Source organism: Tiliqua scincoides, chromosome 2, assembly GCF_035046505.1.
Source record: "Tiliqua scincoides isolate rTilSci1 chromosome 2, rTilSci1.hap2, whole genome shotgun sequence".
Classification (NCBI taxonomy): Eukaryota; Metazoa; Chordata; class Lepidosauria; order Squamata; family Scincidae; genus Tiliqua; species Tiliqua scincoides.
In genome coordinates this window covers 55286192-55303905 of record NC_089822.1, presented here as the reverse complement: position 1 = coordinate 55303905, position 17714 = coordinate 55286192, and the positions used below count along the sequence as shown (strand labels likewise).

The window sequence follows — 17714 nt, the reverse complement described above, 5'->3', positions numbered from 1 at the left end:
TAACCAGGATCTGGGCCTGTGAATGATTCAGCTACCAAGTGATGGGATGTGATTGAAAAAAATGCACTAGGGCTTATGTTCTTTCAGTGTTAGGTTTTTATTCCATGTGAAGCAGAATCATAAACTAACAACAGCAGAATCCTAAATTAATATTGACTTTACCATCCTTCAACATTGACTTGATAGGTATCAATTGCTTTCTTCTATCTTCAGGAAAAAACACCTTTTTCTTAAGGTGCCTGAAGTGAATATCCATAGCAACAAGTTGGTAAGGAATACACACTGAAAAACAAACCTTCTTTTGTCCTCTGAAACTACTGGTACTTAGCTTTTATGCTAATAAAACGATACTTAACCAGTATTGGCAGGAACTAGTCATTTCCTTATTGCTGAGGTGACTAGATTCTCGATTTAGTTGAGTTAATTCCATGTACAGCTCATATAATACTGTTGAAATGGCATTTACACAGCTATGCCAGTTACACAGACAACGTGTTGTTTTTCTTTACGTTGGGAGAAAAAGGAACTTCTGTGTGATCGAGCCCACTGGTTCTCACCATTTTTGATGTGTTCATTTCATATGAGACATATAGTGTACAGAACTAGGCCAAGTTCAAAAAGTGTATAGAAGACTCCTGTTTCTTAAGAGCAACCACAGGTTCCATTGAAAGCTTTTGGCACAATCCTTCCTCTTTTGTGCACACAGAATCCTTTGCCTGTGCAATTCTGCACACATGGAAGGAGTCCCTAGACTGGCTCCCCTCTAGTGCATTTCAACTGGGAGTGCTGCTGGTGTGCTGTGCAGTAATATATAGTTCTTGACATTTCCAAGAAGATGAAGCCCTCCTGCACCTCATGTATGTTAATCAGCTGCTATTAAAAATAAATAATAAATAATCAGCATGCTACCACCTGCTCAGAAACTGGAAGTGCCACTAGGTTAGTGTAAGTGAAATTGTGGATTGTTCTGGTTATTGGGAAGAGCCAACCATATTGCTGTAGGCTAGTGAGAGATGACAGGAAACTTCATAGAAGCTTATAGGGATTCCCTTTACACAAGAAGTTGCTCACATGAAGTCTTTGTATATGTGGGTGGGAAAGGATTGTGCTAACTTCCTTTTCTGGGTGGATTTCACATAATCAGAGTAGTCTCTTAAAAGTCACAGCAAACTTACCGAATTGAAGTATGCTGTCCTATGCACCTTAAAAAATTATGAAATTTAGGAGGAGCTGAAGAATCCTAAGATTTTTGTTCAAACTGAAAAAATCTGTTTTGTGTGCACTTTAAAATACATGTGGAAGTGAACAAGGCTAGAAGAATTCCTGGAATGTGTTGGCCCAGGCGTCTAAAATTTTACAACTGCCACTATGTAAATTGAAATATTTATAATAGTTAATAGTTGCCTCTGGGGAGGACGGACGGACATGAGATTGACACCTAAGGATGTGGATAAATTTCTGACCATTTTGTCCTTCTCCTTTTGCAGTTGTTTTTGTTCATGTTGTAGTTGTTTAGAATAATATGCTTAGGAGGCTGCCTCATTCATTACGATTTACAAAATTTCTGGTTTGGACTGAAAGAATAGGGGTGATATTTTTCCAAATATCTGTGGAGCTTTGATTTAGCAAATATTTTAATAATCGCTGCTCTTGTATGAGAGCTGTTGTTGCCTTTGAAAGGAGAGGCACAAAAGGCTTTACTCCCGTTAATACACAAATAGAGCGGCTGCAGCCTTTTACAACTTCCCATATGTTAATGAAAATGTTTCCTGAAAATTGGCAGATCCACACATAGTAGCTGGTGCCAACTATTTTCATGGGCCAGTTCGAGGCACAGCAAGAGGGGAAAAATGCCTTGTTTTAGTGGCTGAATCAGCCCGACAGGCTTTCACATTGCCCCTCCTCTTATTAATATTCTTTTTGATGTGAACTTGTAAAACAGAGGATTGGCTGTTAATCTCCAGGATCTCAAGGGCTTTTGGCATTGGCCCATAATTGATGTGTTCACATGGCTGACTACTAATGATTAGACAGCCGTGTTATCTCCCAGAAAAATCAGTGTTGCTTATAAATCACACTTGATAAACGGCAGTTTCATTTCTTCAAAGCCTCTGTACATGTCTACACACTTTGATAGAAGTGCCAGAGGCATTTCATGATTTTACAAGAGCTTAGGTTTTGCTAGGCAAAACATTTGAATTTCTGTGAAGGGTACAGACATTTTTCAATGATCGGAACAAAATGAATACATGCTAGAACAGTGGATAACTTTATATGCTGTATATGAGATTTGTTTAAAAGGATTGACCACAGGTAATTGCATATTGCTTGCTTTTTAAAAACAGGCAGGGTTACAAAACTTTTGTTTCTCACGAGTATATAGCTGCAAATAATCAAAAAGAGAGCAAAAAATAATTTGTGACTTAGAATTTGTGGACTTAGACTCATGGACAGCCCAATCCTAACCCTGGTGGTACCCAGGACTCCAGCAGTGCTGAACCGGTGACTGCTGGATTCTGTGGGCACCGGGCTAGTGCCGGGAGTCTCCACAGGGTAAGGGAACGTTTGCTCTCTTACCCCAGATAACGCAGCCACGGTGCCAGTGGGTCTTCTTGAATTTGTGTCCACTTGTGAGCTGACACAGACCCAAGGAGGCCCGGGTCAGGCTGCCCAGGCCAGGAGAGAGCACAGGATATGGCGGCAGACCCTACTACCATCTCCACCTCCTCCCAGGCACAAGCTTCTCCTCCCCCGCCATTCCTCTCCCACCTTCCCCAACCATCTCCTTGCTCCCAGAAGCTGCACTGTCACCCAAGAGTACTTACCCCCAATAGTGGCGCTTCACCCTCTTCTCAGCGCCAGCGCTCCTATTCAGAGGGTACCTTTACAGCACGTTTATGACATCCAGCACTGGTGCTGGAACTCTGCGCTGGTGCTAGGGCACATTAGGATTGGTCCCTTACAGCCCAATCCTATGCATGTCTACTCAGAAGTAAGTCCCATTAGTCAATGGGGCTTACTTCCAGGAATGCATGGATAGGATTGGGCTGACAGTCTACAGACCTCCCTTAAGGCGTTCTGAAACATTAAACAAGGCGTTTAATGTTTCTACTTGTATTTTCTGCCCAGCTTTTAAATTAAGCTGTTAACGCTTCTTCAGTTGTGGCAGGTGTACGGAGAGGAAGAGACTTTGTCCGCCAACAACATATTCCAGCGTGCAATAATGTATCTTATTTAACAGTATGCACCATCTAGAAATCTCAGTTAGAAATATGTCACTTCTTGTGTCATCAGTTGTTGACATTTAGTGTCACTGGTACAAAGCCCTGTCCTGAGTTCTGATGGCACTCCCATCTCCCTCCCCCCACCCCGATGGCATGTTGGGCCACTGGTACTGAGACGTCATGGGCCTGCAGCCTATGTCTGACATGGCTTAACTCTGATACCTTCCATGTGACACCTGCACATGTAGAGTGGCCTGTGGATCTGTGTTGAAATTTATAGTCTGGATATTGTTTTCTGGTAGTTCTATCTGGTTACCTTTCTAGCATCACGGACATGGCTTGCAAAGTGACAGTTTGCCACAGGAGGACAGAGTTAAGTGAAAATCAAGACATCTTTCCAGTATATAAGGAGAACCAGACTCTGCCACTCAAGCAGATTGCTGATCCTTGTGCTAAACCTTACATTTTCTGCACATTTTGCCAACTAGCTAGCTTTTCTCATATTTGAGAAAGTCCTCTGACAGTGTGTTCCTGAGAAACCCCCGTCACATGGAGAACCATAGTCAGTTGTTAGCATTTTGTTTTGTCTTATGTAGGATTTTGTTCCTTTGTAACTGTAATGGAAGACAATGTGCTCAAGTGTAGGAAAGGGGCCTCGCTGCTTTTTGTTGAATTATAAAAGTGAGGGAGTATTCCTGGAAGTGGGAACCTCAAGATGGGGGGAAAGTAGTCTTCTGATATTTGCAACTTTCATAATTATGGCTATATGACATCCTTCACCTCCTACTGCAGGGAAACATAGCCTTGGAAATATTAAAACGAAATAAAAAAGAAGGTTCACACAGTGGCATGCATGGGAATCAGGTAGAATTGTGTCAGTATTTACATCACAAAAAGCATCATGCAGGTGCCAGTGGCTTGTAACTATCAGCTCTCACAATAGCTCTAAACAATGCTGTCTTCCTAAGTACAAAACAATGCATTTCATTGCTCCTCTAGAACATACCCTGCAAGAAGCCTGAGCTTGAATGAAAATGCAAAGAACTAAGTAAAGTAGAATTAGGAGCAAATTCATAATTAACCCTTATCTTTGTAAAGGAAAATTTTGATGGAAGTTAAATCCTTGTGTCGTGTGTATTTAGTATTGTATCAAAACAGAAGGGGCAGTTCTGGAAAAAAGCTTCAGTTAAGCAAATGGAAAGTTGGATAGGAATCATACTTAAAGAGCTGAAATGTCTGTAACAATGATAGACATTTAATTAATTTAACTATCATTAATGTCAATCATTAATGGCTTTAATTTGAACCAAATTCCAAACTGGATTTTTGTTTGGTGCGTGTAAGATTTGATCACATGGTGATCTTTGGGCCTAGGCTTGATGCTTTTTTTCTTTATATGCGACTTTCCCACAGTCAGGACATGAAAGGATCCTGCACTTGGATTTTTGCACTTCCTCCTATCCAGCAGGAAAGGAGTGTCTTTTCTATAGGAATTCTGTGTTATTCAGTGGAATCCACCCTGCAGGGCAGGAAATCCCCTGCAGAAGAGGTCGAATTTTATTGCTCTGGGACTGTGATTCTAGAGATTTGTGAGTAGGTCAAGGAGACTGCCTTTCATGTGCACCGCTTAATTTTAGCATCTCAAACAAAACAGTAGAAAACATTGAGCAGGAATTGTGTACATGAAGGAGAGATCACTGTTGTGTTTCCAATAATGGTGATGTTCCTTCTCATTCTTCCTCCCTCATGGTCTTTTTTTTTTTTTTAAAGTGCCTGTATCACTTTCAGAATGAGAACTGCTCACCAGGGCGCTTACTCTCTTTATTGGTAGATCCTTACTGTCAGCTTTCTAGTAGAGAGCCATCACTGCCTGAGGCAATCATACACTTGGGCAATGGAAAACTGCCAAGCACAACACTCTAAAACTTTGTAGCCTTCATTGCTAATCAGGTCCCCAAAAGCTCATGAAATTAGATGAGGGAAGGAAATATTGCCACAGTATTTTTTCTGGAGGCTTTCTAAGCTGCCAGACGGTGTGCACAAATGCAACAATATGTGCCACTAACCTGCCTACAGTGTGGCATGTTTTTTCTCTTCCTTGGAACTTCTTCTGTGATAAATAGCAGGGCTACCTCTCAGCATGCCCTAACACCTGGGAATAATCATGCAAAAATAACAGTGAGGAACTGCAGAGTGTCTGTTCTTGACATTAACTTTCCTCTGACTGCCACCAGCAGATGTTAGGCTTGTGTAGCTTTTCCCCTCACCATCCCCCACTTGAGACGTCTGCCTTCCTGCTTCTTGTTCCTTTTTAACCTCTGGTACCTCTATGTGCTTTGAGGGGTTCTACAAACCTTTTTGAGGAGAGCTCTTTATTCACTTAATCTTGTGGTTAGTTAACAAGCAGATCTAATAATAGAATTCACAAAAATGGAACTGGGTTGCAACTTAAACTGGGCATTTTTTGAAATCACAATTGAAAAAAAATGTATTTTTCACTGACTCCTGGTGTGTGAGCCAGTTCAAAAGTGCAGAAAGCACATGCTGCAGTCTTTGCAGAATTCTGTTATGTAAAACGATGGGAGCTTCCATGTTAAAATGCGTCCTACATCTAAGCATTCCCCTGCATATAAAAAACTCAGGGGGTCAGGTAAAATGCTATTTAACATTCTCCTGTTTAACAAGCAGGGGATTTTTGTTTTGCATTGTGGAACATTCAGATGTGATCATCTAATTGCATTCTGCAGTGATAGTCTATTGTTTCTCCAAATTTGATCATCAGCTCTCAGTAATTGACACTGCCAGCTTTGATTAAGCTGGTCACATCTTGAACATTGTGACTACTATATAAGATCTTTGCACAGTATATTGAACCCTGAGGTATTGAATGCAAGATCTCCCTTAGCTGTTCAATTTGGCCAAGGAACTATGTGGAAACTTGTGTGTCTATGTGGACTGGTTTCTCTAGATTGCATATACACTACTGATCCTGTTGTTTTGAAGAAAAAATATTTCCTGTTTCCCCAAAGACTGGGGGGTGGGTGGGCAACGGTTAGTGGCAAGCTCAAATAGAGGCTGACTAATAATCCAAGGCTGCAATCCTATACACACTTATCAAGGAGTCCTACTGAACTTTCTGTACTGAACTTAATGACTTATGCGTAGAAGATTAGATTTGTTTGTAAATGTTCAATTTGTAAATATGCATCTTAAAACTGGTAAATCATGAAAAATGCACACTTTTTCCTAAGCATCCACAACATATAAGTTCAAATTGTTTCTCAATATGACAAAATGATCCTGACAACTCTAGGAATATTTCCTAAATCGGTGGTTCTCAAACTTTTAGAATGAGAATCTGTCAGAACCCACCAAAAGTGATGTCAAGACCAGAAGTGACATCATCCAGCAGTAAAAGTTTTAACAATCCTAGGCTGCAATCCCACCCACACTTACCCAGGAGTAAGTCCCATGGCTCTTGAGCCACCTAGTGACCCACAGTTTGAGAAACACTGTCCTAAGCTATTTCAAGGAACTGGTCAGTTTCAACTAGAATTTTAAAATTAAAGTGTTTGAAAAGTGCTGCTGTCGTCCTACATGCTGAGAAGTAGATTGGGGTGTTGCTTCCCTGTCCCAGATCTGGAGGAATGCTGGCAAATATTACCAGAACAAACTCTATTTGCATTACTTCAGAAGCATGAAAAGAAAACTAGAAGGCCTCTTTATGAGAAGTCCCTGTGATGGCCAAAACTCATGTAGTGAAAACTCTGGCCATGTGTCATGAATGTAGTTCAAAGATAAATATTTTTTTTTATCCTTACTTAACTGACGACTAGTTTGCAAGGAACATCTGTTTTTGAGGTCAGTTGGTTTTTTATTTGCCTGTATGCTTGACTTCTTGCTGAAAAGCTTTCTTGCTTTTAATGCTGCCAACATCTTAAAAGTGTGATGGCAGCAGGATAAACACATAACAGAAGTGCAGAACTTCTGTACTCAGTCGTGCTTTTTTCAGATTTTTGTCAGATAATTGCCAAACTTGAATGTTCAAAAAGCCATGTTTTAGTCCACTCGCTGAACATCATGAAAGACTAGGTTTGCCTTTCAGGGTTTAAATATGGATTATCTGTAGAAGTTTGAGTGCAGTGGGTAAATTAAACTCCATTTGTCTATGTATTTTAACGTATTTACGTTTAGAGTTCCAGTACATTAATTGCATTGTACAGTTATCTTTAGATACTTGCCTTCTTCTATTACAGCGTATTTTTTACCCATGAATAGATTTCCGTGGTCTGCAATTACTTTAGAGTGGGGACACTTTGAAAGTGTGAGGGAAGGGACCCCCCCACACACACACACACTCCTCATGTTTTAGTCCAGAGGTTCCCAAACTGTGAGCCATGCTGGGGAGCCACAGAAACCAACCAAGGGAGCCACAGATTCCTTGTGAAAAACCCACCACCTTACACAGTGTATAGGATTGTAGCCCTAATGGGGAGCCGTGGCCAATAGGTCAAAGGAGCCACAAGTTTAAAAAGTTTGGGAACCATAGGTTTAGTCATTTCTCTTTCTTGCTACCAGGCTGTAGTCCTACTCGCCTAGCAGTTTCAACATATGTACTGTCTTCTGTATACATGGTTGTTGGAAGTGTGTTGACCATGTCTCATTTGATGGCTTGGTTTCAAAGAACTGCTTAGGCACACTGAAAGGCTTGGGTATGCACTGTGGCCTCTTTGATGTCTTCCTTTTAAATGACACATCTCTATGCTTTTGCAGATTGCTCTTCAGACTTTTCTCAGCTTGCCATGGCAACGTGGTGAACTGATGTTCAAGAAGTGCAAGTCCAAATGTCACTTGGGCATGCAGAACCAGCCATACTGCTTTTGGTAGAATTAATAGCATGTGCAGCAATACATGTGGTCCATGTTCTATGTTTTCTAAGGATCCAGTCTGACTGATTTTTAAAATGAATTCCTGCACCAAAACAAGTACACGCATGTGCTCTCTGTGTGCGTATATGTGTGTGTGTTTGTGCACATGTTGGCCTTGTACTGAATTGGACTACTAGTTCATCTGATTGGCAACTGTAATAGGTAGGTCTTTCCCAGCCCCACCTAGAGATGGCAGGGATTGAGCCTTGGATATTTTGCATGCATATAGGTTGTAGCACATGCCCTTGTAATGTGTGAGAGGCATAGGAAAGGAAAAACATGCAAATGAGCAAAAGGATTTTTGTTCTGCTTACACATTCCTCTACTTTCTTTTTTCTGCTTTTTCTTGGCAAGATGGGATATAAAGTCAATAATTTCATTTTTTGCATGCCCAGGTGCTTCATTTACTTCCCTATTCCCCCTTTCATCTTTCCTGCCTACTTTCTGATTGTGAAAACTTACAGGAGACAAAAAAACCAACACAGATGGATGTGTATTCTTTAAAAATATTAGTACAGTTTACCCCTTTTCAACAAAAAAATGTTTTTAAAGCTGTTTTTATGGAGCATTTTCTTCTTTTTCTCTCTTTCTGAACACTGTAAAGAAAGGAGGGAATGTTGGTAAAAGTGGGTTAATCAATATCTTCTATGGGGCCAGTGATGTCCCTTGGGATGTTATGTACACATACATTCACATATACATATATTCACATATCTATAATCTAGTGTCATATAATCTACCACTCTCTTCCGCTTAATACACCTGTAGTCTTCAAGGCTGCAACTATGAGTTTGATATTATTGGTGTAAAAACATAGGCTGTAGTTTCTTGCAGGGTGGGCCCCACATATTGCTTAGCTAGGCATTAATATTAGGAATGAAGAATGCTTGAGAGCCCAATCCTGTGCTTGGTTGCATGGCTTCGTGCCACTGAGCACTGTCGCAAATGTGCCATAAGGCACGTTTGCAAACCTCACTGCCGGGCTCCCATCCGTGCTAGCCCAGCGCCGGCCGATGCTGGGCTAGCATGGTTGCACAGCCTCCGCGGCTCGGCAGCCTCATAGGCCGCCGAGCCATGGCACGGTAAGTAGGGGCGGGGATGGGGCGGGGAGGAGGCGTTCTGGGGATCGGGGAGGCCGGCAGGGGGTGGAGAGAGGGCGGGGGGAGGCATGACATGGGGAGGGGGCGGGCTGGAGGTGTACCGGGGGAGGGAGGGAGGTGGGTCCGTGGAGCTCTACTCCGCAGGATCCAAGACGCTTGTGGAGGGCTCCGCGCCCTACACAAGCGCCTTTACCTAAGGTCGGCGGTAAAGTGGGTAGCCCCATTGCGGGGCTGCTTAGCTTACCAGTGGGAAGGGGATGAAAGTCCCCTTCTCCTGAGGCACCTTCCGCCGTAACCAAGATCCAGTGGCAGCCATTCTTGGTGCCTCCGAAGCTGGGCGCCCCAGGCAACTCAGTACTGGGCTGTGAGTGTAGTCATTAATGGAGTTTTATTATGGTTCTCAAAGATGTTTGACATCCACATAAACAGTGATTTGCTTGAAGTTGGAATTTTTACTTGAATCTATTTAGAAATAAATTACGCATAGCAAATCTATTCCATTGATATAAATTAAATGTTAAAGCATCTTGGTTCATCTCTGTGGAATAAACATTCTGATTAAGTTCATGCTACTGAACGTCTGAGAAGCCCTGGGAACGAAAGAGATAGCAGAATGTACATCTAAAAGATAATTAGGCGAATTATTAAACCAGTCTAGTAGTGCCTATTGTTGGCAGCTTTACAATGTATAGTTTCAAGCAACACAGAAATAAGATGGTCTTATTTCCAAGTAAGACTGTGTAGATTTACAGCACAATCCTATGCATATTTACTCAAAAGTGAGCTCCACTTTTTCAATGGAGCTTGTTCTGTAAGATTGCAGTCTTAGGGCCCAGTCCTATCCGAGCCTTACACTGCTGGATCTCACAACCCATTGTCATAAGGCCCAGGCCACTGGCGTGGCATGCAGTCCACTGTTCTTTGAGCTACCACTATCAGCACAAAGCCTCAGAGACCCAGAGCAGGCAGTACCAATCCGCAGAACCTTCGCCTCCTTCTTCGCCGCTGTATATTCTGCCTCCTTTTTCATCTTCTTGGCCTGAATTTGCCCAATTATTCTCCTCAGACTTACACTGGTTCCTTACTATTTTAGACCTCTGTGATTATTTTTCTGTTTGGCATCAGTATCTCAAATGTATATGTAACAGCAGCCTTTCCCCCTCCAATAATTTCAGTGTAACAGGTTATTTTTTTTTTCTTTGCTTTTTCTTGCAGGTTGACCCCCTCTTTACAGTGCCTGCACCTCCACCTCCTATTTCCAGTAGTCTTGCACCTCAGATTCTGCCTTCCTACTTTTCCCCATCTTCATCCAACATTGCAGCCCCAGTTGAGCAACTTTTGGTACGGACTCGTTCAGTGGGTGTGAACACTTGTGATGTTGGAATAGTAACGGAACCTGAATGCCTTGGACCTTGTGAACCTGGGACGAGTGTGAATTTGGAAGGGATTGTATGGCATGAGACAGAAGAAGGTAAGCTGTTTTCTTTTCCATTTTGTTTGACGTCTATACTGGGGATGTATTAAGTGTTGACGTGATGTAATCTAGTCGATATAATTTAAGGGAATTCCTTAGATTATTTATGTCCCTTCCAATGATACATGCCCCCAGTCTACAAATAAATGATATATTTCCTTATTTAACATTTTCCTAAGTGATTTCAGTAGCTTACTTTTGATGCTTTGAGGTAAGATTCAGTGGTCTCAATTTTAAAATGAAATTGTTCCTAGAGTAGCAAAATTACGCCAGAAGAAGAAAGGTTTTTAAAGTGAAACAGTTCCAGAACTATTCATGCTTCGGTAGTATTTTTAAAATACTTTATTCCAATAACACATGTGCAAGTCTTAATTTGTGCCATGAGATTTATTTGTTCTGGAGATTTTTCTTTTGTTTGCATTGTTCATAATTGGTTTAACTTTGTATAAAGATAAAAGTATTTTGATGCAGAAATACATTTTCTGGTGATATTAGAGATGCAGAATTTTGTCTTAAGCGACTTGAGAGCTGTGCAATATTTGTTTTTGAGCTGCAAGTTTCTTAAGGGTCACCTGTCCCTGTCCACTTAACTTTATCTATAACATAAAGCTTTTTCTGCTGTATCTAAAAGACTATACCTAGTGCACGGACACCGGATGACAGAATTATCTTATCAACCTGACTGCTGTTTTGGATGTAGAATCTGATGCCTGGTGCAAGATCCTTTTTAGATACTTTCATCTGGTTGCTTGAGCAGTATTTAATTAATGGTGATCTAATAGCCACTGTATTGAAAACAAAAAAGTTCATTTCTAGAGTATACAAAAGCACGTCAGCTGATGATAATTTTAACATATTTCACCATACGCACAATGGTCATCCATTCCATGCAATGATATATATAAGACATCACCAAAGTGCTTTACACTGTCTACTTGAAAATCAATAGAAAGAGTCTGATTTACTTGCCTTTCTGTGTTCTCATTCATCCATCTTTCTCTGTACGTATGCCTTCATCTGATTCATAAGCTAGATTGATCCTTTTAGATTGTTTTTAAGGTACATATAAATTCTGTTTAAAAATATCCTGGCAGAGACAGCTACTGATATTGGCTCCAGTGTTCCATCTCAGTGACCTGCATTAACCAGGGTTGGAATGTGCAAGTGCGAATTGAGGTGACAGGAAAAGAGCAGTAGCTTTTAATAGTGTTATTCTTGCTGAGTAAACTAAACTCCTGACCCCCAGTGAATTAAGAAGTGTTCCTTGTTAAAGGTCTGGAGGGCACCATTGTGGAATTTTATAATGTGTCTCTGTGCTATTACCTGCTCCTATGCTTTTGGAGCCCCTGCTTGGACTACTGTTGGGAAGAAAGATATATTCCAGGAAGCCCCTGTTGCTTATCATCTGTTCTGCTTGTACAGCAGCGAATCTGGGGCATTCCTGTGAAGTTAACAAGATAAATATGAGTATTCAACCTCCACAGGAGTAGAGAATAGTGGAACAAAAGTAAAGGTCTTTGTTGCTTCCTGGTATGTTAAAGCTTCTTGCATCATACTGATAGCATCTAGCTTCCCTTCCTGCAGAGCAAGGCCTCCAAAGCAAGGGAACTGTGGACTGCTACCCATAGTATCTATTGCTAAGGAATCATATAGAAAATATGGTGTTTTTTAATTGGCTTCTAAGATAAGAAAGAAGAGAAGAAAATGTTTCACATCTTGCTTAGTTAAAAATCATTGCCTTAAGAGGTGGTCTGGGTCTAACAGGAGCCTGCCTCTTCGCCTGGAATCTTTCCCTTCCCCTGTTTCTCCCTTGCAGGGTAGATGCACCCCTTTCTTCCCTCCAAATGTCCCTCTCAGTTTCTCTTTATGTTCCTTCAACTGCAAATCTGGAGTCTCCCCTCTTCTTTCTTCAGTTTCTCTCTCTCTCTCCTCTACCATTGCACCATTTTCTCTTTCTCTCATGGTTTCACTTTTTGAAGAGTTCTTAAAGAGTTTTTCTTTTAAAAGGCTCTCTTTCCATCCTTTCTCCCCTGTCCTTCCCCAGTCTTCCAGCTCTGTGTCTCTCCAGGCTTTCATCTTTCTTTCTCTACTGTTCCTGTCCTGGTCCTCTTGTCTCTGCCTATCTCTTTTTTATCTCTCCATTTTCCCCATTGTTCCTCCTCCTGTCTCTGTCTTTTTCCTCTTGTCTTTCTCTTTTCTCCGCCTGTTCCCTTAAGGACTAGCATCATCCCCATGCTCATCTGCAACTGATCTGTGTCAACTGTATTTCTTGTCATCATGTTGGGCTTGGGTGTGACAGTAGCCAATGACATCATCAGCTGTCCCATCTCACCTGCCCTGGAGCTGGGTGAGTGTGCAGCGCACACATGGCAGAGGCATAGCTAGAAGAGGTATAAAGCACTAAGTTTTTCAGGGAGCCTCACTGCGCCATGCAAGCGACCCGTCCCATTTGGAGCCATTCAGGGTTCTGGGATCAAAGCAAGAGGCTTCTCCTTGCCTCCTTGCATTTGCCTCCATTTTGCTCCCACCACCAGGAATGGCTCCGAAGGGGAGGAGCCATTTGCGCGGCGTGGTGTGGCTCCCTGCAAAACTTAGTGCCTTATACCTCTTCTAGCCACTGCACTGACACATGTTAAATTGCTTTGTTCTTCCTGACCCCAATAGCTCACCTAATGTAATAATGTATATTGCCATTTTCAGGGCTATGTAATAAAATCAGGAACTCCATTCATGCAAGACAGTATGTTTGAAGGGAGCCCTGCCACAAATTATGCATCACTAACACCTATACTGTAAGATTCATACATGAACACTGCTATCTTTTCATGTTCAGAGTTTGAGCGATACAAATTGTGTTTATGCTGTTGAGTTATCAGTGAGGAGAAACCCTGCAGTGATCACAGTAGGTCTGTGCTCCACATATGGCAACCACATACAAAATGCATTTTGAACAGGGAAAAAAATTGTCACTGAAAGGAAAAGAGAGTGGAGATGGTATTAGCAGCTACAGTGAGAACAATATAATGTGTAGAGGTGATGAGATTGTATTTCTGAGTGTATATTATAATACATACTGATTTCACGCTTTGGAGAAATGTGCTTGGTAACAGTGTTGTGATGGTCACTAATATTCTCTTTTAAGATATGAACTGTTTGCCACACTCTACTGAGTATGTTCTTTTCTTAAAAGTGGCAAGAATCATAATTTTTATAATGGTTTTGAGCAATCTGGCCACAGCATAGATTACAGTGTGTTTAATGCTACAGTGTGGATTACTTGAGAATTTACTCCCTAGTACATATCAGTAGTGTAGCTAAGGGAGCTCAGGGGGTACCGGTTGCACTGGGCAATAAGCTTTAGGGGAGCAACAAGCTGAACTTGACACTAGTGGCCAAAGTTGCGAAAAAAATTGATATGTTCCAGTGGCGTAGCTGGAGGGGGACGGAGCACTCAGCCTGGCAGGGAGGAGAGAGCGGCCCCTCCCTTTGGAGCTATTTCCAGCTCCGTTTTGCCATACGGCTCCGTTTTGACCCCCCTGCCAGGAATGGCTCCGATGGGAGGGGTCGTCGCCCACCTCCCTGCCAGGCGGAGTGCTCCGCCCCCCTCTAGCTACACCACTGGTATGCACAAATAATACCATCATATTATATATCTTGAGGAATGCAATGCAACAAACCCCATTGGAATATCTGTATTCTTTCAAAATTTATGACCAATTAACTAGAAAATGAAAGCACAACTGCCTTATGGAACAAAAAGTGGATTTCTATAACTCAAAACTGATCTATGAGACTGATTGTTCTGAGAGCCAGTGAGGTGTTATTATGATACAGCATCGAACCAATAAGGTGTTAATATGAGTAAGCTCTCATTTCCATGTATCATAACATAGTTATCCCTTCTAAATGAGTAAGGAGACACTTTTTAAGTGGGGAGAATAACTGTCCCTCTTCACCCCAGCACATTGTCTCTAACCAAAAAGGGGCACACTTTCTATTTATTTACTTAATTAATTAAATTTGATTTTGTTGTGGGGGGGGGGGGCTACAAAATCTTCTTTGAGGCCAGATAGCAGATAAATGCCTTAGCTATGCCACTGGCTGAGGGGACACAGCAGAACAAGCTGGTGACGAGCTTTTGGGGGGAGGAGGCATGTTTTCCCTTGATTTTCACTTTTAAAAAGCCCAGGTGTAACATCATTTCTGGTTGTGACATCGCTTCCAGGGCATCATTTTGAGTGTGGCACTGGCCTACTCGATCATTAGCTACGCCACTGGTACATGTGTAGGTGATTCAGCTGACAGAGCTGGAGCAGTTGCATGTATTGGTGGGAATGGATTATATGTTTTAAAACATATATATAAGTTTTGTTGGGACTTCTATGCATGTTATTGCTCTGAGAACTCTACATGCAGTGTTGAAAGTGGATTAAATGTGATAATAAAACACTGGAATGTTTGATCAGAACTCCATTTGTTTGTATCCACCCACTTTCACTAGTGTGTGCATATAACTCATGTACACCATTTCAGTCTAATTTTTTGGTTAAGACTTCTTCACCAAGACTGGTGATTGTTTTCTGCTTTATGTCAGTTTTAATATATAGTGTGGCACAAGAAGTATCACTAGGCTTTATGATGTTTTACTCAAAGGGAAACATAGCTCTGCATATGTGTTGAATTCCGAAAAGAGAAGGTTGCTTCCAGAGCGCTTGTGATGTTGGATCATGGTTCCCTGCTCCTTTAAGGCTTTTATATCTTTTGTAATCTTTTTAACCTTGTGATCATGGTTAACGTTTAGACTATTGAAGGTATCTTGCAAATCTTGCTCTTTGTTACTATACTGTATTGAAATGTTCACCTGAATGTAAAGGGTCTGCTTAGTGGTTTGGAATCTGGTGAATTATATAATGAAACAAAGGTTGGTACTAGAAAGAGTACCGTGCTAAAAATGGGTTGCAATCTGATTAGACAGCAGTTACCTGTGTTTATTCTTACATTTATATAATACTGTACATGCTGCCTATTTGTAGGAAAGGCCACCCTGGTTTTTGTCACTGCACTGATCAAGAATCAAGGACCACTCAGAAGTTGCATTATCCTGATGCTAATAAGAACATCAGGAACACAAAATCAGGCAGGATCCAAGTGGATAAAAATGCTTCTTAACAACTCATCTCTTTGTCCTGGCACTGTCAAATTGATCTCTATCCATTATCCTTCCCTCTCTTCCATCACATGTCTTTGTTTTCTAGATTTGAAATCATAGGCCAGGGCCTGCAACCAGTTTTGATTTATTCCCAGTATCCCTTTGTCAGCAATATAATATATTACATTTTAATTGTTATTTGTATTGAATTTTAATTGTTCCTTTCTGGGAGACAGTATTTGGTCTGAAAAGCAAGATAAAAATCTGACATCTAAATTACCCTAAGACCGTAGGTAGCTTACAAATGTTGGTATAAAATGACTTTATCTGTATAATTTAGACTAGAACATAGCAAAACATCTGCATGATTGACCAGGAGACGTCTTTATTATTATTATTATTATTATTATTATTATTATTATTATTATTATTATTATTATTTTAAAGAGACTTCAGGAGAGGGCTAAAAACACGTAAGGTGACAGACAGCTTGTCATTAATGACATCATTATGACATTTCCCTGCTGAGAGGGAATAGGAGAGTGGTGAGGAGGCAGAACCCCTCTCCCCATGAACTGTCGTTTCCCATACTCCAGGCTGTTAGTTTAAAGCTAAGCAATTTTCTGTGTAGCAACTTAAAAAGTGGTAGTGGATTGAAAAATTCTGGTTAATCTGCAAGAAGGGGTAAAAAAAACCTACAGTTTTGTTTTTCTTCAGCTGGCACAAATGTCTCTATCTAGACCAGTAATTTTCAACCTTTTTTGTCTCATGGCACACTGACAAGGTATTAAAATTGTCAAGGCACACCATCAGTTTTTTGACAATTGACAAGGCACACGGCACTGCTGGTGGGGAGCTCCCATCCCCTTTGGCCCTATTAGCAAATGACCCTTCTCCCGAACTCTTGCGGCACACCTGTGGACCATTCGCAGCACAGCAGTGTGTCATGGCACAGTAGTTGAAAATGGCTGAGCTAGACAAAGACAATGAAAGGAAAATATCTGAAAGGAGAACTGAATTTATGAAAAACAGTATGGTTCAGTGGTTGGAATGTCAAACTAGAACGAGGATGAACCTGGCTTAAAAACCCATTCATGAAGCCAGATGACTTGGACATGTCATGAGCCCTTAGTTTAGCCTACCTCACAAGATAGTTGTGAAGGCAAAATGTTGAGAGGGAGACCCATGTCTGCTACACGGACTTCATGTAGCCATTTAGTTATTTGATTTTACTCTGTAAACCACTTTGTGAACTTTTAGTTGAAAAGCGGTATATAAATACTGTTAATAATAATAATATAATAGAGGAAGAGCTGGAATAACAATGAAATAAACAAATAAAATGAAATTTTTTTAAATGATAGCATATAGCAGGGGTGCCCAAAGTTTTTGACAGGAGGGCCACATCATCTCTCTGACATTGTGTCGGGGGCCGGGGGGGGGAAGAATTAATTCACATTTAAAATTTGAATAAATTTACATAAGTTTACATTCACGAATATAATAAAGTGGAACTTATATGAATGAATGAAGGTCTTGCAATAGCTCAAGGCATATAAAAGGCCTTGCACAAAGCAAGGCTGGCCTTTCCTTTGCTGCCGCCACTGCATCATAGATGTGAAACAGCGAGCAGTGAGGGGAGCCCTCATCCCACAGCTCATGCAAGAGGTCAAACAGTCGCCCTCACACTGAGAGCGGTTGCGTCGGGCCAGTGTGGGCTCCAACAAATCTCCGGAGGGCCAGAGGCTCATTGGAGACTGGGGGTTCCCTGAGGGCCGCATTGAGAGGCCTCGAGGGCCGCAAGTGGCCCCAGGGCCGGGGTTTGGGCACCCCTGGCAT

The 17714-nt window shown here is 41.4% G+C and overlaps 1 protein-coding gene across 4 annotated transcripts in view; it reads left to right on the top strand.

Annotated features, from left to right (window-relative positions):
• Nucleotides 1-17714, top strand: part of ZNF608 (zinc finger protein 608) — a 119729-nt gene that overhangs the window by 41813 nt on the left and 60202 nt on the right. For all 4 annotated transcript variants that reach the window (XM_066616577.1, XM_066616578.1, XM_066616579.1 and 1 more), the window contains one exon: nucleotides 10468-10723. In XM_066616577.1, coding sequence (XP_066472674.1) covers nucleotides 10468-10723 — 256 coding nt within the window. The remainder of the gene's footprint in view (nucleotides 1-10467; nucleotides 10724-17714) is intronic.